Genomic DNA, 23,958 nt, shown 5'->3' with positions numbered 1-23,958 from the left:
ACAACCCAAAACAGTCTCATCTCACTGGAGGTGGAACAAAAGGGATTCACATGCTGACTGCCCATCAGCCCACTGTGCTTAGATCAGGCCTTAAGGAAGGTACAACACTGAAGACCTTGCTACAGAATGATCTTTAAAATAAAAAGGAAAATGGTTTATTAGATAAGAACAGAAAAGAGAGACTGTGCCCTCCTATTATCCTTTCAATGCATTACTCTTGATTCTTCATGCTAATATCATGCACCACTGCTGCTTGCTAATGAACATCAAACATAGTAATATTTATTGCCTAAAAAGACAAGTGTTATACTACTTGTGACACAGAAAATATAAAACTTTATGACAATTTAAAAAACAAAAATAAAAATTGGACCTTACTCTGTCCTGACTCTTGCATTGTAAATGTTTCTACCAGACCACTGCCACTACAGGGGTATTAAGCTCTACTCTCCCAACTGAACATACCCACTAGAACAACAGAAAGATCAGAAAATCAAATGTTATTTCAAAAAGCTCAGAATCAATGCAGGTTCTTCTTACACTTGGAAGTATTTTTTTATAGATCAACAAAACACAATGCACACAGTAAAGTGATTTATGAGCAGCATCTAGAAGCCTCCATTGGGATTTAGCATCCTGGTGGAGAAAACAGTCTTTGATCTGAAATCTCACCTTATAAGCAGATAAAATAATTAGAATGTAGTGGAAGAGGTTCATTATTATTTGCATTTGCAGAAAGAGAACAGAGCCCAGGAGATACTAAGTGCTTTGACCAAAGCCATTCACAGAATCTGTGGCAGAGCTGGAAGTCACACTGATTTTCTTATCAAGTGCCACATCATAAGCCTGAGCCAAAGTGTTGAGCCACAAGCTTAAAAGCCACTCTGCTGTCCTCACCAAAATGCCAACCACAGGTGGCTCTACAACCATACCTTACAGAATGAACATGATCCCAACACCTCATCTAACAGGATGGTTAAAGAAACCCTTAACGACTGCATTCAAAGTGTCAACCAGATGCTCCAGAACATCATCAACTGTTCTCCTAGGGTAATGTTATCACTGCCACTTCCCAAGAGCCCACTCTGTGCAAATAAGTCTGACAAAAGCCCTCTTTTTCACTGGTTTCGGGAAACATTGCTTTGAAGAAGCTGAACTTTTCCAGCACTGTGGCTACATTCCCATTCTATTTTTAATAATGATATTATTTTATATTTTTCAATTTTAACAGCATTGAGCAAATGCTGCTGTCAACAATGCTTCAGAGCAATGCTCAGCTGTAGGGACAGTCAGCTAAGAACGTCAACAAGTTTGCTACTCTGAAATACATTGTAGCAGGAACAAGAACATGTAACAGTAAAGCAGCCCAGCAAACCACACTACATAAACATTGAGAGGACAGGACTGATACATAATCAAGTAGTTCCTTATTTCAGGAAAAAAAAAAAAAAAAAAAAAAAAGGGCGTGATTTTTGATATTTCATTTGGATATGAGGTGAGGCATTTGACACATATAAAGGACCACTTCCCCCTGTGAACTAGACAATACTAATTAACCACTGATTGCAGGAATCTTATTTACACTGATACAGAAAGGCTTGGACTTCTGTAATAAGCTTTTACCAGAATGAACACTTCTGTGTTTACACATTCCTTTCATACTTAATATCACACATCTATCTAAACTGCAATGAATATGCACAATGAGCTTGACACAGAGGTACACATTTTGTATGTATATAAAAGTATATACCTAGCTTGTATCAGTATAAGATTGTCCATGTATAGAGATGCTTAAATTTTCTTACCTAGTAATTGTCAGTTAACTAAACCAGCATCTATCAGCTCCTCAGATCGTTTTCATGCACAAATACGTGGCACTGCACTGTCCCATATTTTGTTCCCTCTCACTTTTTTCCTACCCCTAAAATCCATACAAATAAAATAAAAGTCGCATAAAAAAGACCAACAGCCTCCTTTAAGGTACTAGAAGCAATGCATATGTATTTCAAAGATCAGTTTACAGTGGTGAACTGTAATCCATACATCCATAAGATTTGATCTGAACTGCCTTCCTTATTTGCCAGTTGAGTACCTATAAAGTCTTCCTCTAATAAAAATGTAACATTCCCTAATCAAAAAATCTGAAATATAAGGTAACTACAATAATTTTGCTATCAGTTCATGTATACAGCTATTTTTTTTATTGTATGGAACTTATGGAGATGCTTTAATTTCCACTGCACCACTTGGTCTGTGTTCTAATATTTCATGTTATTTTCTTAAGCCTGGGCTTCTATCTTGCTAAGCAATAGTTCCTATTTGATGATGGGAATCACAGTATTCTTTGCCTGTCTCAGCATAGTTGGTGCAATTCTTAATGTTAAGATCAATGACTATAATTTCAGGTATTTCTTCAAAATATATCAAATCACTATTTGCTGGGTGCAGTGACAATGCTCAGTAATAAGTTATTCTGCTGACTTTTTACTTATAAACTCTGCATTACTATCTCCACTGGACGAAAAGCTCTGTCAGTGTTTTACCAATAAAATAAACAACAGCAGTAGCTTAAAAAGAAAAACCAAAGGCTTTATATTCACTTACATTTTCCTCAGCAAAAACTGTACTAAGACCCTATACAACTATCATGTCAACCATCACATCACTCTGAAAGGTATACTTTCTCTGCTCATTGCTATAGGCAATAGCCAATTCTAAAAACAGGTTAATAAAAAAACCTGCAGTATCCCCTAGAACACTGAGCAGAGCAGCCTGGTACATGCTAACTGATTAACTGGCATTTATATGCATAAGCTATAATCAAATGTTATTCTGTTGTACATACTCATATACAAAACATACATCCCATGAATACTGCTATGCATAGTCTGTCCATTTATATATATAAATTATATATATATAGCTGCAGAAGATCTCTCCCTTCTACCAGAAAAAAGAAAAACATAATGTGATCTTTGCTTGCAATTGGTTTGATTTAGCATTAGATGCCAGACCAACACCACATACAATTTAATTAACAATATCTGCATGGAAGAGCAGTCACATTGGTGACTTTGCCATGACATAACAATTTACATCTGTAAAGCAAACAAATACTGTGAACACGCATAGGGCTTGGGGGGAAGAAGGGGGTGTGTGGGGAACTGCTAGCCAGTACAGTTACCAACTTTGCCCACAGACACTAATACAGAAAAGAAACATGGCACCATCAAACCTGTCAATATAGCATTTTTTTTATTGGAACCTGAAAAGTGACTGGAAAATGACATCAGATTAAACATCAATGGGAGAGAGGATGGAATAATCTAGCAAGACTTTAATCCCTTTACTTAGTGCTCATGCACTATACTAACACATTTTATTATTCCGAGCAGCACCTAGAAGAAAATATATAGTGAAGGGCATCATCAAATTGCAGCAGAATAATAAAGTTTGTCTGCCTCGGATCACAGTTACTGCTGCATTACTGCTAATTAAAAAGAGGATTCTCCCCCATACACACCTACAAATCTTCAGCCCTCCCACCCTCATTTTGCCCGTGAAGCATTTAACAGAAATAGCTATTTTTAGAAAGGGTGAAATCTCAGCATACCTTCAAATCAAGTGCTTCCGATATGCAGCAAGATCATTGCCGAGAGAGAGAACTGCAGTCTACTGTGTCAAATTACAACCTTGTAGAGAAAGGCAGCAGCGTCGGCAGCAGCAGCAGCAGCAGCAGCAGTAGCAGCATTGGTGTGTTTGCGCTGCTCGTATTCAGGCTAGAAAATGATTCATTAGTTGTCTGCAGGGAGGCAGGGTGAAAAAGAGAGAGCAAGCATCATCGGCCATGCAGCAGCTGCCAGAGCCTATGAAACAGCAGTGCTCGCACACACATACGCACACAAAGATGGCTTTCCCTATTTGCCAGTTTCTCTTTCACATAGTATTAACCCCGACCCGGCAGCAGGGAGCACGGACAGGAGCTGACAAGCAGCAAGTGGGATGGCAGGAAGGGTGTGTTTCAGTGAGGGGGGGAGGGGGGAGGGGGAGAGGCGGGTGTTGGGAGATTTTATTTTACCTCCAAGTAATGCTATCACAGGATCTTCTCAGTAGGTCATCTGTGGCCTACTGGCACGAACCAATGAACTGTAAATGTGAGCTGCAATTTTTTTTTTCCACTTCCAAGCCTGCCCAATGGAAGGCTTAGGAACTAAAATGCAGAAGGGTATTAAGACAGATTACCTGGAGCATCCTAACCATTCTGTCCTTCCTCTTCTCAAGAAAGCTATACAATATATTCACACAAAACTTCTAAGTATGCAACAACACTCTCCCCAGCAAATAGAGGGAGACACTGTAAGGGGGGATACAGAAAAGATTTTAAATAAATAACTTTATAGGGATCTAGCTTTAAACTTCCTCCCCCAGCCCAGCAGAAATTATGTGACTCAGAACCTGACCACTTAGGGAGCCCATTCACTGTAACATAACTGAATTCTCAAGGCTGATGAAGGTTAAACTATCAAGAAAACATTACTAAGGTGGGATTTTGTATTCTCCTTTTGGTATTAAGCAGGAAAAGGAAATATTGCACTCTCAATGTACTATTTTTTTGAATCCTGATAAAGTATCTGCAGGATCTACTAAGATGATTAAGGGAGTGGAACATCTCCCTTATGAGGAAAGGCTGAGGGAGCTGGGTCTCTTTAGTTTGGAGAAAAGGAGACTGAGGGGTGACCTCATCAATGTTTTCAAATATGTAAGGGGTGAGTGTCAGGGAGATGGAGTTAGGCTTTTCTCAGTGGTGACCAGTGATAGGACAAGGGGTAATGGGTGTAAATTGGAGCATAGGAGGTTCAAGTTGAATATCAGAAAAAATTTTTTTACTGTAAGGGTGACGGAGCCCTGGAACAGGCTGCCCAGGGGGGTTGTGGAGTCTCCTTCACTGGAGACATTCAAAACCCACCTGGACACGTTCCTAGGCGATGTACTCTAGGGGGCCCTGCTCTGGCAGGGGGGGTTGGACTAGATGATCTTTCGAGGTCCCTTCCAACCCCTAGGATTCTATGATTCTATGATTCTATGAATACATCCCTGATTTCAATAATGTCTTCCCTTTTGTCCACAAAATTCAGCATCCATGCAAGTGAAAGAGCATATATTAATTTTCAGCTACTTTTCAAGTATCAGTCTTCCCCCTTCCAGTTTCACTAACAGGCATAACAACTCGGAGGATTACAATTTTCAGAGAAGTTTGGCATTAAAAAACACATCCAGATTTCCCCCAAAGCCTAACACTTCTTCATAAGCTGAAATGCAGGGAGAGAATCCTCATCTCAAGATACTGTTTGCACCAGATGTTTCACTGTGAGATATTAGGAGCCAGGGAAGAGGGACTTGTCAAATGACCTCTATCTCAAAGTTTGTCTTCTCTGGATTTCCAGTCCATGATAAATTTGAACCTTGAACCATGATCTTTACTAACCAGGAAAGGCATCCTTCCAAATAGCATTGCTTATCTTACTGGATATTCTAGTTCCTAAGCATCAATCTATTTGAATGCTTTATTGTTACCCCCAAAGCTTCCAGCACTATTGAGTACCACCACTCTCACTGTGATGAAAAGCATTTCTCTTCAGAGGTTTAGAATTAAAGTATGGTGAAGAGTATCACAGTATGATCTTCATAATTACTGACTGCTTCTAAAAAATCTGTCCCTCATTATAAAAATGAAACTGCTAAAAGTCTTATCCTTGGTTCTGTGATATTGAAGGGAAAAAAAAAAAGAGGAAATGTTATAGACAATGTGTGCTTTCTTTCCTGAAGGCTTACCTTCCACATTCTAGGAAGACTGTAGTTTTCTAAACAGAAAGTCCAAAATCTAAAAATCAGGTATCCAAGTCCACTCTTCTGTACATACCACAGCCCCAGATGACCTTACCTGACATTACTCAAGGCTGTAGCAGGAACAACAAAACTCTGGTATTTTCAGAAAGAAAAGCTGCTCCTACTCAGATCATATGTTCCTTCCCTGATTAGATTATGGCTTTTATCATAAGGCAAGTGCACTTTTATAACCAGTTTTTGCATAATTTGTTTTTATTAAAAAAAAAAAAAAGTCTAATTTTGGCAAGTTAGATTTTTTTTTTCTCAGTTGAGCTACATGCAGGCTTCAAATCCAAATGTTCCTTCTGACTATGACTGTATCTTGACATACTGTGCTTCAGCAACAAATACAGATTTGCAGCATATGACACAAAGTGTTACCAGAAAATTCCAGGTGACACATCTTAAAACTGTCTAAGCCAGAAACTAGATAAACATATCTGTTACTTTATGTGCACTTGTACAGAGAAAAAAAAATTATTTGCTAAGCAAACTTGATACTTGAAAATAAGTCAGATCACTGTAAAAATATTTAAAACATGTATATCTGTAAGTGGGTGTGGGGGTATGAATAAAATATTTAAATTATTGGTAACTTTCTGGAAATCTTTCTTTAAAACATGTGAAATTATATTGATACATTAAATTGCTCTGCAAATCAACAGCAAAAGAAGGGGCAAGGAAAACATTCATTCTGTACTGGACATGAGTGGGAATATAGTTATCAAAGATGAGGAAAAGGCTGAGGTATTTAATACCTTCTTTACCTCAGTTTTCAAAAGAAAGACAGGTTATCTTGAGGACAGATGGCTTCTGGAACTTAAAGAAGGTGATAAGAATCTAAACAACCCCCCTGTAATATTGAAGGACACAGTCAGTGACCTGTTGAGCTGCTTGGATCCCCACAAGTCTATGGGACCGGATGGGATCCACCCAAGGGTGATGAGGGAGCTGGCAGAAGAGCTCTCCAAGCCTCTCTCTATCATCTACCAACAGTCCTGGCTAACTGGGGACATCCCAGATGATTGGAAGTTGGCGAATGTCACGCCAATCCACAAAAAGGGCCGGAAGGAGGACCCAGGAAACTACAGGCCCGTCAGCCTGACCTCAGTGCCTGGCAGGGTTATGGAACAGATCATCCTCGGTGCAATTACACCTGCAGGATAGGCAAGGGATCAGACCCAGCCAGCACGGGGGTTAGAAAGGGAAGGTCCTGCCTAACCAACCTGATCTCCTTTTATGATCAGGTGACCCGTCTGGTGGATGAGGGGAAGGCGGTGGACGTGGTCTACCTGGACTTCAGCAAAGCCTTTGACACCGTCTCCCACAGCATTCTCCTGAAAAAGCTGTCTGCCCACAGCTTGGACAGGAGCACTCTGTGCTGGGTTAAAAACTGGCTGGAAGGCCGGGCCCAGAGAGTGATGGTGAATGGGGCTGCATCCAGTTGGCGGCCGGTCACCAGTGGTGTCCCCCAGGGATCAGTGTTGGGCCCAGTACTGTTTAATATCTTTATCGATGACTTAGATGAAGGGATTGAGTCCATCATCAGCAAATTCGCAGATGACACCAAGCTGGGAGGAAGTGTGGACCAGCCAGAAGGCAGGAGGGCTCTGCAGAGGGATCTGGACAGACTGGAGAGTTGGGCTGACTCCAACGGGATGAGGTTCAACACGGCCAAGTGCCGGGTCCTGCACTTTGGCCACAACAACCCCATGGGGAGCTCCAGGCTGGGGACAGAGTGGTTGGAGAGCAGCCAGGCAGAAAGGGACCTGGGAGTCTGGATTGACAGGAAGCTGAACATGAGCCAGCAGTGTGCCCAGGTGGACAAGAAGGCCAATGGCATCCTGGCCTGTATCAGAAACAGCGTCGCCAGCAGGTCCAAGGAAGTGATTCTGCCCCTGTACTCAGCCCTAGTGAGGCCACACCTCGAGTCCTGTGTCCAGTTCTGGGCCCCTCAGTTCAGGAAGGATATCGAGGTCCTGGAACAGGTCCAAAGGAGGGCAACCAGGCTGGTGAAGGGACTCGAGCACAGGCCCTATGAAGAGAGGCTGAGAGAGCTGGGGCTGTTCAGCCTGAAGAAGAGGAGGCTCAGGGGAGACCTCATTGCTCTCTACAACTACCTGAAAGGAGGTTGGAGCCAGGCAGGAGTTGGTCTCTTTTCCCAGACGACTTTCAACAAGACAAGAGGACACAGTCTTAAGTTGTGCCAGGGGAGATTTAGGCTGGATATCAGAAAGAATTTTTTTACGGAGAGGGTGATCAGGCAATGGAATGGACTGCCCGGTGAGGTGGTGGATTCTCCATCCCTAGAGACATTTAAAAAGAGACTGGATGTGGCACTCAGTGCCATGGTCTAGCAACCGCACCGGTGGGTCAAGGGTTGGACTTGATGATCTCTGAGGTCCCTTCCAACCCAGCTAATTCTATGATTCTATGATTCTATGAAATAAAGTAGAAACTACTTTTTAAACTAACAGAACAGATTCACTGCTCTGAAGATTTAAAAATATTTTTTATTTCAAGTAAACATTTGGAAACTTGAGTCATCAAAACTTGACATATTCAATTTGTTATAACACAGAAGATGAGAGTACAATGGTAAGATGTTAGGACATTGTTACCATAAACAGTTTATTTTTAATTCAGGAGTTTATATGGCCAAATACCAGAATCAAGTATAAAGCCTGAAAGTAATTTTTGCCTGTTAGGGACAGATGCAGCTATGCTTATGATGGGCTGCTTGTCACTAGGAATGCATATGTAACAGTGCTGCTGAGAGAAGAAAGGGAACTGCAGTTCTGTCTGCCAGGCCAAGAAATGCCCCCAGAATAACAATCCCAATATAATGATCCTACCTTCTGATAAGCAGTTTTCTTCAGAAAAAAAGATAGTCATCTTTCCATACATGATAGGGCTCTATGAATTCTAATTTTAACTATGTAACCTTTTACAGGCCATGAAGAATTTCATGGTTTTTTTCTGATACTTCTGAATTACATGAGAAAAGTATTTACACTGTGTCCTAAAAGATTGATTTTCATCTTGGTGCTCTCAGTATAAAAAATAATTCCTACTTGTTTCAATACCATAAGCCAAAATGATGGTACACCCTTCCCTTTCTAACCCCACTTGAACAGTAAAGTAAGCTGAAAAAAATAATAAAGGAGCTCACCTTGCTAGGTGCCAAAATACACACAGGGCCTCCTCTGGAGAGGAAGGACAGCTGTCTCTGAAGCCACAGCAGCTCTTTCTGAGACTGTTTCAGTAATTCCTCTGTGTCACCTGGCTTCTGCCCCATCAGCCCTTCCTGCATGACAGGAAATTTTTAGTTTCTGATTTCTCAAATATATGGTGACGTTAACACACAATTTGTCATACATGAATTTCTAAGTAAACGAGACCATCTGCCATAGCAACATATCTTTACGAGTGTGACTTCTTGTGCTTAATTCATAATTCTCTGCCACCTAAAAAGCAAGATGTCTCTTCATAGCATCAGCAGCACAACATTCGACACCCTTAGTACCCTAAATACTTCTTGCTCTGTAAACTTCCTCTGGCTGTAATCAAAGAAGGTGAGGATGAGGCAACTCTCGCCTTTGGAATCTGGAAGAGGTTCCTCTTACATGATATATCCTGTAACCAAAGGCTCAGAGATGCTGCTGGTGGGGCACAAAATTAGTAGAAGACAATGCTGAGAAGCTTTTGATGCTAGTATAATAACTAAAAAGTACAGGAATGCCACTCAGCCATCCAAAGTACAAGATTATAGCCTTAATGAAAATCTTAACTTGAAGCTAAACCAGAAGTATTGTGAATTCAAACCCAAACTCTCATCTAGGCATAGTAATTTACAAAATATTAAATACAAATCATATCTATCTGTTTAGGTGAAAACTTAGCAAAAAAGCATTTTTCTTCTACATGGTTTTAACACATCTGCGAACAATTTTCAATGTAACTTTTTACCAGCACAGTTAGATATTAAGAACAGAACTAGATTTTAACCTACCCTCAGGAATCCTAGATGATTTTTGAGGTCTTCACACTCCACTTGCAGCAGCTGGATCTCCAGATCTTTTATACTTTTGGATTTTTTGTTGATATTTTGCAGATGCTGAGCCTTAACATTCACAAAATGCATTTTCTGCTTTAGAGGAAGAGATCTGGTAATAGTTCGTGTGATGAGAGCAGTGTTATTGGATGACAATGTCAATGAAGTTGAAGGGCTGACATCCTGATAAAGAGAAAATACATTTTTCTTGTTGGTTTTGCTAAAGCTTTGTCTGAGGGAAAGACTATAATTCAAATTCTTTCAAAAGCAATAACATAACTGCATTATTTCAAATTGTCCGTTTTCACATCTTTCATTCGTAACAGTAAGTGAACAAGAGACAATCTCATTTGATCAATCACCAGTAAAGAGATAGGGACAACACAATGAAATGGAAAGCTGCTAGTTTCTTTTAATATATTTTTCTTTATTCAGTGGATGCCAGTGAACCATGATCACTTTAACTATATATATATATATATATATTAATGTATTTACCACTTGATGGCAACATAGTGCTGCTCCTCAGCTACCACTTTTGGTTCTTCACTCAGCATTGCATCACACAACTAATTAAGAAATTATCCTTGCTAAACATGCACCTCCATTTGGAAGCTGTGGTCCAGCTACATCTGAGGTGCTGTATTCCAAAAGGTCATTTGACCACACTGCAAACCCTTCATGGGGACTCAGTTGTCATGAAGTCAAACTTTATGAGAATGTTAGAAGAATCTGAAGCTCCCTTCTAAGACTAGGCAGTTAAAAGCTCTTTATTTCTCAAGCCTCTATGCTTTATACCCAGTAATTAATTTACTTCTTGACTTGTTTCAGTGGTCTGTCTTGGGCAGTAAGTTAAGATGCCACTTTAGCAGCAGTATGACAACCTAATGCAGTGAAAGAGGTTGATTTGGTAAGATAACACTCCGTGTCTTGTAATGCATTTAGTTTTGATTTGGAGGATCTCTCTGTAGTGTTAAACCAAACAGATTTTATGTGCTGCACAGTCCTTCAGACATTCACAGAAGCTCTGCTGCTGAGTACACAGCGATTTTGCTAAAACAAAGGGCATTCATACAACTCGGCATGATTGTAACAGAAACTTCACTGAATATATATTTTTTTAACCAAGAATTTACATATCTTTGTAAGGGATTGTTCTGTTCAGGAACTTAAGCTATTTGGTACCCCCACCAGCTACCCAGATCCTTTTTTTTTTGGTACCATTTAGCCACCTCTCTCAAATTCCATAAACTGTGTAAAACCATTCCAAAAACATAATGTCCCCTATCTTAATTCTATGCCCTCAACAAGTAATATACAAAGACAGATTCACTTAGAGCTCCTTCATTTTACAATTAGCCTCAAACTAAGGCAGGAGACAAAAAAAAAAAAAAAAAAAAAAAAAAGTAATTTACTACGATTTTCTTGTAACAACACTACTTACAATCTGGTGTTGCTTCTTACAACTAGTACATCATTCCAACAAGTCACTAATTTCTCAACATGGTTTTTCTGTGTAAAACATTTGTGGTGAAGCTTTAATACAGAAATAAACCCTTGTACCATATTTACCCAAGAATGCCAGTGTGTCTGAAAACTAACATTACAATTTAAGACTGTGTAGGATTTTACTCACAGCAGTTTAACATTCATTTGGTTACCACTTCACTGAAATTTCGTTCTTGCATTTCTAATTTTAGAGAGAAGAGCTGAATTCTCAGTTCATTATTTCGTGATTTGCAACCCCTGAAATCTATAAAGTATGTTTACTGATTTTCCTTAGAAAAGTTTTGCCTCTTTTCCTCTTTGTTTGTTTGGTTTTCCTCTGTTTGGGCTTCACAAAGGAACACCCGCAATGTGGCATTTCTCAAACACACCTGTTGATGAAAGGCCCAGACGCTCATCTCCAGAGGGGAAAAAAAAACCAAACCAAAACTAAAAAAAACCTGAAAACTCCACAAAATTAGACTTCCATCTGCCCTGAACTGCAGTTTCGTTGTGCTCAGGGGGCTGTTTCTCACACTTTTTCCCTCAAAAAAAAAAATGTGTGTGGGTTTTGCCCTTCCTTAGCTCTGCTTTCCCAGAGGCAGCACCGGGCTGGCTGAGGGGCTCAGCTGTGCCCTGCGCTGGGGCTGTTGGAACCGGCGGGAACTGCCTGAGGCCGGTGCGGGGCAGCGCCTCTCCTCACAGAGACCCCTGGGGCTGCCGGCGCCTGAGGACGGGCATCTGGTACCTGCATTTAAAATATAGTCCAGTGATCTCATCAACGTCATCATCAGAGAACCTCGGCTGAAGTGGTCAGCATGCTGTATTTCCTACATGCAAGTAAATCCCTAGCACAGCAAGCAGTCATAGAATCAGAATCATAGAATTGGCTGGGTTGGAAGGGACCTCAGAGATCATCAAGTCCAACCCTTGATCCACTACCGCTGCAGTTACTAGACCATGGCACTGAGTGCCACATCCAGTCTCTTTTTAAAGAGGGATGGAGAATCCACTACTTCCCTGGGCAGCCCATTCCAATGCCTGATCACCCTCTAGGTAAAGAAATTCTTTCTAATGTCCAACCTAAACCTCCCCCAGCACAACTTAAGACTGTGCCCTCTTATCTTGCTGAGGGTTGCCTGGGAAAAGAGACCAACCCCCACCTGGCTACAACCTCCTTTCAGGTAGCTGTAGAGAGTGATGAGGTCTCCTCTGAGCCTCCTCTTCTCCAGGCTGAACAGCCCCAGTTACCTCAGCCTCACCTCACAGGACTTGTGCTGGAGTCCCTTCACCAGCCCAGTTGCCTCCTTTGGACCCGCTCCAGGACCTCAATATCCTTCCCAAACAGAGGGGCCCAGAACTGCAAACAGTACTCGAGGTGTGGCCTCACCAGCGCTGAGCACAGGGGCAGAATCCCTTCCCTGGACCTGCTGGCCACGCTGTTCCTGATCCAGGCCAGGATGCCATTGGCCTCCTTGGCCACCTGGGCACACTGCTGGCTCATGTTCAGCTTCCTGTCAATCCAAGTCCCTCAGGGGGAAAAGAGGGAGGCAGCATATCACCTAAAGGGGATACAGCTGTGTCAGCTGGGTCAGTGTGAACTTGTTCTTTCTAAAGCCAAAACAGGCTCCAAATTTTGGATTATGAAAACTTCACTGCCTCAAACTGGAGTGCTGGGATATTCTCAAAGATCAGTCCTGATCTGGGGCCTCAGAAGGGTAAGTCAGGTGTTACCCCCCAGCAAATACCATTTCCGTGCTCTGAAACAATTAATTGTGTCATGAATGAAAAGAGCTAGAAAAGCTGAATCAAACTGTGGTGTGTTCTATCTGCTTAATCTGCACATGAATATTTTATAGGCAAATTTCTTCTATTAAGCATTAAACTGTTGAGTAAATGATACAGTAAAAAGAGAGCTGCCAAACGCTTAGGTGTTTATTGATTTTTTTTTTTTTTAAAAGTAATTTTTATCATGTTTGTATCTACTGGAGACTGAAGCATTTAAAGCTCTGGAGAGACTCCATTAATGAACAGAAAAGATGAATCACAGTAAACATCAGATAAAATTTCCTATCCCTAATGTACCCCAATGTCACTGGAAAAACACTTTTTCTGTAGATAAAAAGGATGTTCTATCTCCACCACAAGGACATCGCAGGTTATTCTCACTGTGTCCTTTTTCTATGCCTATCTCAGAAGCTGTGCTTTTTGAAAATATTACACACTAATTTTTTTACTAATTATTACACACTAATTATTTTAATTGGGTGATTACTTAAAATTGACCAATATTTTGTGTATCTGAAAATGAAAGCAATAAATAACTGTAATCATAAGAGTAAAAAAAAAAAAAAAAGAAAAAAATCTTAGCATAGTCCTATAACTTGTTAATATTCAGAGCATATTTCCTATTTGTGCTGGACCGTAAGACTGAATCATACATACCAGGGAAGAAAATCTTGAGATAAATCTCAATGTGCAGGTGACAGAGAGGGTGCAGGCAGTTCTTTCACCCAACATGTAGTCACTTCTGGTTTGGGCTAGTGCTGTCACAGCCGTTTCAGCGCTTGGTAGTAAACCTACTGAAAGATTTTAGAACACTCACCTTGCTCTTCTGAACAGCTACTGAGCTACTTCTCTGTTTGTCTCTGCCCTCAGATCTGCTGCGTGGAGGCTTTTCAGATGTTTGTTTTGCTATCTTTTTGCCATTTTTGGACTGCGGAACAAAATTCATCATTAGATCATTAAAACATACTAAACATATCTAAAATATTTCAGTGAGTCTGTTGGTCCTAAATCTGTTTGTTTTTGAGTGATAAAGCACAAGTCTCAAAGTACAGATGTGAAGCTCAAGAGGGCTAATGGAACAAATGAGATGTGGCATTCAGTCAACAGCAGAGGACATAACATCTTTGTTGCAGAGCCGAATTACTAGTCCCATGTCTGTGCAGCATTTAGCATGGTGTGAATTGTGCTAATTATACAGAATGGGGGGATAGATACCACTGCAATCCAAATAATAATTAATGTTATTAAGTGAAATTTTTTTCTTGCATGGCACTTTGTCAGTCTCAGGAAGAATCTCATGCTGGAACATGGGTTAAACAGCAGGGATACAAGTAGCATGTAGTTAAATGGGAATGGGCACTGCTTCATCAGATTATTCAACCATAAGAGTGCACTTTCTGCTACATCCCTGGAATTAACTGGGATAAAGAAGCCCACAAAGAGGGACCTTTTTTCCTTCTCTTATTACCCAGTATAGAATGACAGGGTACAGAGTAAAAATATTGTTTTAAGTGTGCTTGAAATTTTAGCATTGATTGCTTATTTGAGTTTCAAGGCAGTGCTGAAAATCACATGTCAAGTTCAGAGTATACTGCATTCAAAGTAAGGCAGTCTTGTCTCTTAGCACTTACTAACCTAAATAAACAACTTAAAGCAGTTAGGGAATTGGCCTCATACCATATTGCTACAGTCAAGGTAGTCTTGTACTATTTCTTTTAGGAAGGTTGCTCCCTTTTTCTGTTTGTTTTTGTTTGGTTTTTCGTGTTATTTTGTTTTTTTAACTTTACATTGCATTTCATCTTGAATAACCAGGACCTTTCCCAGAAGGTAAACAAAGTGACTGAGATCTCAGTTTCTCTAACCACCACTATCCTTCTTTTCATCCTTTCTCTGCTGATGGTGACTCAGGCTGTCTTTACTTGGCCAGCCTGACTTAGCATTTTGTAACATTTGAGGTGTGAACCTCATACTCGAGAAAACTTAAACTTTGCAAGATTGAGTAAGAAGCTGTATTTGAAGAAGGAAATTGAGAAGCTATTATTTTCTTTAATCAGCCCTCAGAATTATTTAATTACCCACCAGCAGAAGATGGGAGGAGGAAAGAGCAACAAAACAAACAAAATAGAAAAAAAAAATTGAATTGGTTCTAATAAAGCAGATAGCTGCCTGGAATTGGAAGAAACCTTTTATGTAGCTGTTCTGCAGTCACTGCCTGTGAACCAAAGGTGGTCATTAGAACTGCTGGTACTACAAACACTGACCATCTGTCACTCTTTTAGCTGTGATGATTTCAACTATAGGCGAGGATGCTTGGGAGGAATCCAGAAGCATTTTCTGAAATATTAAAACAATTTCCCCTCCCCCATATTCTCTGAATTTTTCCTGGTTTTGTCTGATGTTCTGCTGGTGGGATCTCACTGCATTTGATGACAACACTGAAACTGAGGGGATAGAAAACATACACAACAAACCCAATTCCACTCAAGAGGGAGAAACATAGGGGGCTGTACACAAAGAAACTTAATACCTGTGAAATAATAACCCGAAGTATTTTGATGTGAATTAGGCATTTAAAAAAAACCTGTCACTGCTGGACCCTGAATAAGATTTGTTCATATAATTGAAATGCTAAAGCTAACAGGAGCAATCTTCTCAGCAGCAGCAGCTGGCATTGATGCCATAGAGCACCACCCCTAGGGTAAACAAAGTGAAGGCTTGCTCAAAGGGAACTTAATTTCCCAAGCTTGCTTATGCCTTTTTCCCTTTCTGATTGTACAGCCTATATGAAACCTCACTGCTTCCTCCAAAAGCTGTCACCTTGCTCTCAAACTGCAAGAAAATAATTAATTTAAAAAAATCTGTATTTAAGAACAGGACTGACTTTAAAGATTGTAACAGCTAGTAATGAAACAGTTCCCCTCTCATCACAGAAAATATATTTTAATGCAACTAAAATAATTTAAAATTTACTTTCCTAGTACTAAATTATGAAGAAGTTAGTGAGGACACTTATTTTTATCTGTGTAGGATAAAAATGCTCAATGGGAAACCAAAAAAAGTATCCTGGCCTGCAAGTCTATGAGTCATTCTGCGTAGTACAGGCTTGTCTATAGCTTAGCAACGAACCAGCTCAGGGGAGAAAAAATGCAAAGAGCAAATAATATCATCTAAAACCACCTCTTGTATATGAGTATGTGAATCCAATTGGATTACAGGAAAGCGGAGAGACTTTGCCTTTATTTTACTCAAATGCACTTGAAGTTTACAGTGATTTATGCTGTTTCTAGGGACTAAAAACCAACAATGTATCAGCTGTAAGTAAAAATGCATTTCAGCTCTTGCTGAATTCTATCATTCTGTGATTTTCTCCCTTTCTAATACTGATTTGTTCCATGGTTTTATTTCCCCCATATTGGGAGGAAAATCAGACCCAAAAATACACTAGGGGACACTGCATAAATGGGAACCCTGACAAAAGCCTTATAAACAGCTTCAAAGTCAAGTGAGCACAAGTGTACCCAGCTGTTACTCTTTGGGTCAGAGCAGAACATCAGAGGTTTTCCCCCTGCTTGTCATGGCAGACAGAGTGGGTGACTCTGCAGAGTGGATCAAGTTTTCATGCACAGGGCAAGGTTACTGTAACCTAAAATTAACTTCCTAATTTAATACACCGGCTGTCCACTATCCAAAATCATTTCAGAATTATCCAACTTCATTTCAGAAATGCCAGTCACACAATATTTTGCTAAACACCGAAAGTCTTTTGTAGAAATTTGCGATAGTTCTTATAATGATTCTGAACCTAATTTTAGGTGAACTTTTCTTAAAATCTTGCCATCAGTAACTATTGAGGAACTGTGTAAAGATGTGGTGAAAATTAGCTTTATATTGTAGGAGTAGACTAAATGTACTTTTACACATGCAAATTAATTTGTCTAAAAATAAATGTACCACTTGGTAGGCAGCTTAGGAAGCAGAGACTTTTTTTATGTGGCGAACATGAAAAGGAGGCACAATTATTTTAACAGTGGATGTCTAAAAATGTGCACATCAGGGACAATAACATCATCTCACTGCAAATGGTGATAGCACACATGGGTAACACTGTTAAAGACAGACCAGAAAATCATTGTGTGTAAACTGTTATTATGATGCCTTGTGGCAAACCCAGGAGACTACAGGGTTTAGACTTAATTTAGATAGGGTTTACAGATATTACACTACAATTCATAATGGGAATTATTTGTTCTGAGGATAAAAACATTGTCTCAACTGGAAGAAATAAGGACAGACTGAAAGAGCAGCCATGGCCTTCTGGGACTGAGCTTGGTTTTCAAAAACTGGATTTACAACTCCCAAATAGTAGGGCACCAAAATTTTCCTGCTTTCAAAAATTTCACAAGCTCTAGTGCAACTCTTCCTTGATAAAACTGGCATCATGACAGCAGTCAGTGTAACCAAAATACTCCAGTTCTGTAGACAGAAGAGGTGTGTAAATCTTACGACCTTACAGCTCACAAGAAAGCTGCATTCTGATTGGGCATATTGCCCATGTACTGCTTAAAAAACCCAAACTTTCTAAGCTACCACATTTTTATTTTTTGGATGTTCCTTTTTCAATTACCTACTTTGCATCATACAATAAAAGGCTTAATGCAGTTGCTCTTTTATTATTAATAGCAAAATCTAAAAAAATTGCTTATTTTAAGCAATTACTTATAACCTCACCTATCAAAAAAAACCCCACAACAAACTTCAGGCAAGTTTTCAGACAAATTCTGGCATGTCCTGGGTTGGAAACAGTTACTCACCACATTGTCTTCCTCTTGTTCTTTTATCAAGGGCTTATTCACTTTTGAGAATGATGGATTTGCCTTGGGGGAATCCAGTACAGAATAGCCATGATCCAGAATATGACTGATAGCCTTCTTCTGTAATGGAGGGAAAGGTGGCTTGAGAGCATCTAAATTCTCTATAGAGAAGCCTAAATTGACTTAAAGGAGTTCTGACTTTTAATAAAGTCAGCCAGCACTACTTCACTAGTGACAGCTCCAGGGTATTAGATATATTCCTTGAATATTTCTTCCTTCCTTTCTGTAATGCTTTTGTTTCCTCCTTCCCTTTCGAAACATTAAAGCTTTGGAGATGCTGGATATTCTGACACGCGTGTAAAGGAAACTGCCTTCTCCTTGCTTCTCTCAAGGCTTTTCAAAAGACAACCAAGGTACTTAGTCACAGGAGAAATATGCATGGCTCAAAGTTTCCTTTTTCCTCTAAGGACTTTCATTGCTGATGAACAGCCAAACCCTTTTGAACCTTGGAAGACAGTACTTTAGTGAGACAGCCTCCCAGATGTTTAATAGGCATTGTGAGACAATAGATCAAACCCCTTAGCACTGTGCCTTTCCTTTTGGAGAGCGAGAAGCTCCCTGTCAAGTCTCAAGGGATTCTCCACCCAGTGGACCAGTCAGTTGTTCTATATGCAGTAATATTAAGTTGTTCTTATTTTGGTATTTATGACACCTGAGTAGAAGATCCATACAAGGAGGCAGCTCAACGTATAGTCATACGCAGAGTTTCAAAATACTTAGTTTCAAAAGTAATTTTCCTTCCATACAGGACTGGGCCAGAGATAAATAACATTTTCTTAGGCCATCAATCAAAAAAGATTTATGTCGTTAAAAAAAAAAAAAAAAAGCTGTGCATCAACAACTAGCAACACATCAGGGTTTTAACTCTATTTGAAAACGAAAGGTAAATTTCTACTGAAAATGCACACGATTTCAAACAGATTCAAAAAAGGGGAGTCTAATGGTTGTAATTTTTGCACTCAAAAGGAGGTGGTGGTTACCACCTACCATTCTGTTTTGGTCTCAGCTTTGGGCACAGTGACCCAGTTTGAGATGAAAAAGCCTAGAACAGATTTCAGGAAAATCTCTCTACAGTCAGAGCATCATGTTTCTCCTCAATTAAGAAAGAGCTCAGGAATGAAAAGACCACAATATGCAGCTCCCAATCAATTGAGGTGCATTTATATGCTGAGAAGGAGAAGTATCTGGCTTTCACTGCAGTGAATTCAGACTCCTTAGTTTCAACAGTGTTTTGGCAAAAGACTATTTAAAAATCAATCACAAAGCCATTGAAAGGAAAGTGAATCTGCAAACAACATGCAAAACACATACAAACCCCATTGAGTTTTGAAATTTTTTTCTTTATTGTGAAAACATAACCAAAAATAAAATTTCAAGTTGAAAAATAAGAAAGGAAACAACATCTCTTGCCTGGGAAAAAAAGTGGCTATACATTCCAGCAACTGAGTACAGAATCAAATTATTCAGTTCCAAAAGAAAAATCACTTCCATTATAAAAAAATCATAGGTCAGGCACCAAGACACTCAGCCAAGTATGTCTGGTTATAACCTTTGTATTTAAGTACCTTGCTAAAACCTACATTAAGAGAAGTTATTTTTCCAACATTTGTACAGAGGAATTCAATTTAAGATTTCTACCACAGTTGAAGAGAAAAAGCAATCAGAAGCACGACTGCTCCCAGTGAGAGACACACAGAGCTTTCTATCTAATGTATCCTGGTTTGTCCAGCTGGGACTGGAAAGCTGATGTCTACAGGATACAAATTAAAAAATTCATACAGAAGATGCGAGTCTGCCAATGCCTGTATTGCTTGTTTAATGGTGGTGTGAATACACTTGCATTAATCTGCAGTCTGTAGTTGTATTACACACTTCAGAAGGGCAAAAGATGAGCTTTCTGTGGCTAATGGAAGGAAAATGTTTGGGAGGAATTAGCAGATTTAAATTAGAATTGGGGTTACTGGCACAATAGATTACTGCACATCTTGGGAACCACCAGTTTAAGTCTACTTCACACCTTGGCCTGAACCAAGCACCTTTGAAGCTAAGAGGAGTATTGCTGTGAATTTCAGTAAGAGGGGCTGTTCAATTCCCTCCTTCAGCAGACAAAATGTCCTGCAGAGAAACTGCAGCAGCTCATTTTTACACCTGCAGGTATTTCAGAAGCTCATAATTAGTTGTAGCCTTTCCCATGGCTTAAATGCCTTTAACTATGTGAAACCCAACACTTTATTTCTTACTAAACCTTTTCAGCTTTTAACTTCTACCATATTCTAGAATGGTGCGTAACATACTTTACATCTACTCCAATAAATTAAAATATTCTCCTCATGCTGTCTACCTGCCTCAAAGGAACAGAAGGTAGGTAGGAGATCAGCTGCCCTTTGCAGCACCTCTGGAGTGACAAGATTCCTATACGAGTCGATTTGATTCTAAATAAATGGCCAGCCATAGTGGAACAGAAACTCAAACCTTCAGAACCTCTTACCCATTAAGGTTTTTATCGATTTCTAATCACCAAGGACTACATCATCAGCCAGTGTGACCTGGAGTAGAATCACTGCAGTCAGTGAAGTGATGCTTCATTGATGTACCAAATAAAGATCTAGCTGGTGACAAAAGACTCATCTCCTCAGGGACTACAAACTATTTAGGCACAGATAATGACATAGTTAAGTAGAAAGGGACCTGGGAGTCTGGATTGACAGGAAGCTGAACATGAGCCAGCAGTGTGCCCAGGTAGCCAAGAAGGCCAATGGCATCCTGGGCTGTATCAGAAACAGCATCACCAGCAGGTCCAAGGAGGTGATTCTGCCCCTGTGCTCAGCCTTGGTAAGGCCACACCTTGAGTACTGTGTTCAGTTCTGGGCCCCTCAGTTCAAGAAGGATATTGAGGTCCTCGAACAGGTCCAAAGGAGGGCAACCAGGCTGGTGAAGGGACTCGAACACAGATCCTATGAGGAGAGGCTGAGGGAGCTGGGGCTGTTCAGCCTGAAGAAGAGGAGGCTCAGGGGAGACCTCATTGCTCTCTACAACTACCTGAAAGGAGGATGGAGCCAGGCGGAGGTTGGTCTCTTTTCCCAGGCAACTCTTAGTAAGACAAGAGGGCATGGTCTTAAATTGTGCCGGGGGAAGTTCAGATTGGATATTAGAAAGAATTTTTTCACAGAAAGGGTGATCAGACATTGGAACGGGCTGCCTGGGGAGGTGGTGGACTCGTCGTCCCTGGAGACATTTAAAAAGCGACTCGATATGGCACTCAGTGCCATGGTCTAGTGACTGTGGCGGTAGTTGTTCAAGGGTTGGACTTGATGATCTCTGAGGTCCCTTCCAACCCAGCCTATTCTATGATTCTATGAGAATAGACTATTGTAGCAGCAAGCTCACAGAGACATGAAAACACTGGTGAATTTTTTTAGTAGCTACTGTAATACTAATGATGCTCTCAATTTCTTCTACACAAATGAGTGGAGCCCCTTTTTTAATGAAAAAAGGTGAATAGCCAGAATGAGAACCCGTATTTCTGCATTACAGACATTTTTCTAAACAAAAATATGTAACGTACATATAGACAAAATTCTATAGCAATACCCTGTATTATTGAAAGGCTAGCTATGCAGAACAAACATAATTAAAGGGTCTCATTATCTTCTAAATAATCATTGTAAATAATGCTTTAGATAATTACTTCATTAGTTCTCAAAACACTAGCTTTTATTCTCCTCTGAGATTCCATCCACTAACGCTACTCTGAATAAATTGCCAAAAGGGAAAATTGAAAGCAGAGCAAGCCTGTGAGCCCACAATGCAATGTGTACTTGTATGAACTGACACTGGCATGTTTTTTGCAAATTTTCACAGTTCAGACAGCTTTTTAAAATTATTTTTTCTTCAGATTGATTCCTGATGCAGTTAGATGTATTTGTTAGCAGCTGTACTTAACCATTTAAAAATGACAGAATGGGGATGGAACCAGGATAAGTCTGTATCATTAATTACTCCTTTCTGAATAAACATACATGTTGCCATTTTCCTTCCCAACAAATACCATGAGGTAGATTTCCAATAAGAGAAGTTATGCTTCTAAAAGCAATAGCCCAAAAGGGAAGCAGAAGACCAAGAGAAGAAGCAGGCCCAGAACCTGCAATTAGATGTCTTAGCAGCTAAGCAGGTTGGCATTTGGAAAAGTATGTTTTTGCAACAAAATTCTGTGAGTACAGCCAGTAACTAAAGCAAAGGCATGAAAAAGCAAGTATTTTCCTGGCCAGGTCCCAAGTCAATACGTAGAACTGCAAGTCATGGATTTTAAATGGCCTTTGCCAAAATTGCACTGAAGAAATTAAGTAGCAAGTTAGCAATCATTCAATACCAAGAAGCATCCTTGTCCACTGTCCACTTTCTCATGTCAGCATTTACAAGCAGTTTCCACCTGGAGGGAAATTCCAGATAAAACTGTTAACATTGGCCTGGGGCCATCACCCTCATGGCAACATTCCTGAAGGAAAACCTTTGTGAAAAGCTCTGCTGAGATAAATACTGAGTAAGATAATTAAAGCAATTGCATAAAATTGTTTAGAAAGTGAACTATGAAGAGACATAGCATTATTCCAGACCACTGAGTGAATGGGACTAACAGTAAAGTTTTGTCATGATGATTTATGGATGATTAATCCAAAGACTCCATAGAATAATTACCTTCAGAATATTAAGATACTGTTCTATTCTGTGAACTATCATGACCAAAAAATTTGGTTTTAAAAATAATTTAATTAATGGTTTTATTTAATATTTAAAAGGTTCAGTTAATCAAAGATATTTCATTCTGTGATGCAGAACAATGATAACGTGGGTCTGATCTCACCAGTGACACTGCTTTGAGCTGTAGGTTGCTCTGGATGACCTGGAGCAATTGCTTCCAACCTGAGTGATTCTCTGATCTTAAGATATATATATATGTTCATCATAAGCTCATGTTAAAATTCAGGGAAGGAGGAAGTTTAAAAGGAAGCCAAAGATTTCTTTACAACAAGCTGTCAATATTATACACACATAATTCCTGTGTGCCTTATCTATAAGCCTCCACACACCTCATTTCAGAAATGAAGAAATACCCATGATTAAAAACATGGACGAAGATTAGAGAATAGCATACTTAAAGAAGTAAAAACCTGGACAAGTTTTTTTGTACAAGGAAGATAACAGTTCTGTGCCATAATACTACCAAATAACTTTCTCAAAGGTGTATTGAAGTTTCCTCTCAATGTTATTATTGCCAATAATAGCAATCATTCTTTACTACACATACACACAACTCTTGTAATTACTTACCATTTCTATTTTCCTTTGTAAAAATCCTTTATTCCAGAAGTACTTCTGTTCTTCAGAACCGAGTTACAAGTGCTTATAAAATGCTCTTTTTATTCCAAAATGCTCCTTGTTAAGTGCTTTACTACTGGCAGAGGCACCTTCCATGACAGAGGTAGCTAAAGGAAGCTTGCAAATGGCACTTCATAACTGAGCAGCCAACTACTGTACACGACAGGGAGGACTGAGCTGATTCACAGGTGCAAAGGCTGCCCCACTGCCTTTGGTTATTTTATATAACCACTTTGGTTATTTATATAACCACTGCCATGGTTATTTTAAGAAGTGGCATACAAGCCACATGAACACATCACATCAAATTTAACATTGGGTAACATAAGTCTTTAAAACCCACATATCCCCTTCCACTCCTTGTCCCCCCCAAAAATAAAAACAAGACAACAAAACACATCCAAGCTGTTCTTTTGAAACTACATGAAGCACAACTGTCTGAAACTGTTATTTTAAAAAAAATTCATAAGAGGTTTCAGTAAGAAAGCCATGAAC

At 39.7% G+C, this 23,958-nt stretch overlaps 1 protein-coding gene across 13 annotated transcripts in view; it reads right to left on the bottom strand.

The window, feature by feature from the left end:
* RIMBP2 (RIMS binding protein 2) overlaps positions 1-18,154 on the bottom strand; it is a 126,586-nt gene extending 108,432 nt beyond the window's left edge. For 6 of the 13 annotated variants that reach the window (XM_071763242.1, XM_071763247.1, XM_071763245.1 and 3 more), the window contains exons 1-3: positions 14,034-14,132; positions 9,902-10,126; positions 9,062-9,196 (exon numbers count right to left, since the gene is read on the bottom strand). In XM_071763242.1, coding sequence (XP_071619343.1) covers positions 9,062-9,196; positions 9,902-10,033 — 267 coding nt within the window. In that variant the 5' untranslated portion in view covers positions 10,034-10,126; positions 14,034-14,132. Of the gene's footprint in view, positions 1-3,616; positions 4,085-9,061; positions 9,197-9,901; positions 10,127-14,033; positions 14,145-18,027 lie in introns of those variants that run through there. The other 7 variants (XM_071763243.1, XM_071763244.1, XM_071763257.1 and 4 more) reach the window with 6 other exon arrangements.
* Positions 18,155-23,958: the final 5,804 nt, after the last annotated feature.

This window comes from Heliangelus exortis, chromosome 19 (assembly GCF_036169615.1).
Source record: "Heliangelus exortis chromosome 19, bHelExo1.hap1, whole genome shotgun sequence".
Lineage (NCBI taxonomy): Eukaryota > Metazoa > Chordata > Aves > Apodiformes > Trochilidae > Heliangelus > Heliangelus exortis.
This window is presented reverse-complemented; position numbering and strand designations above follow the sequence as displayed.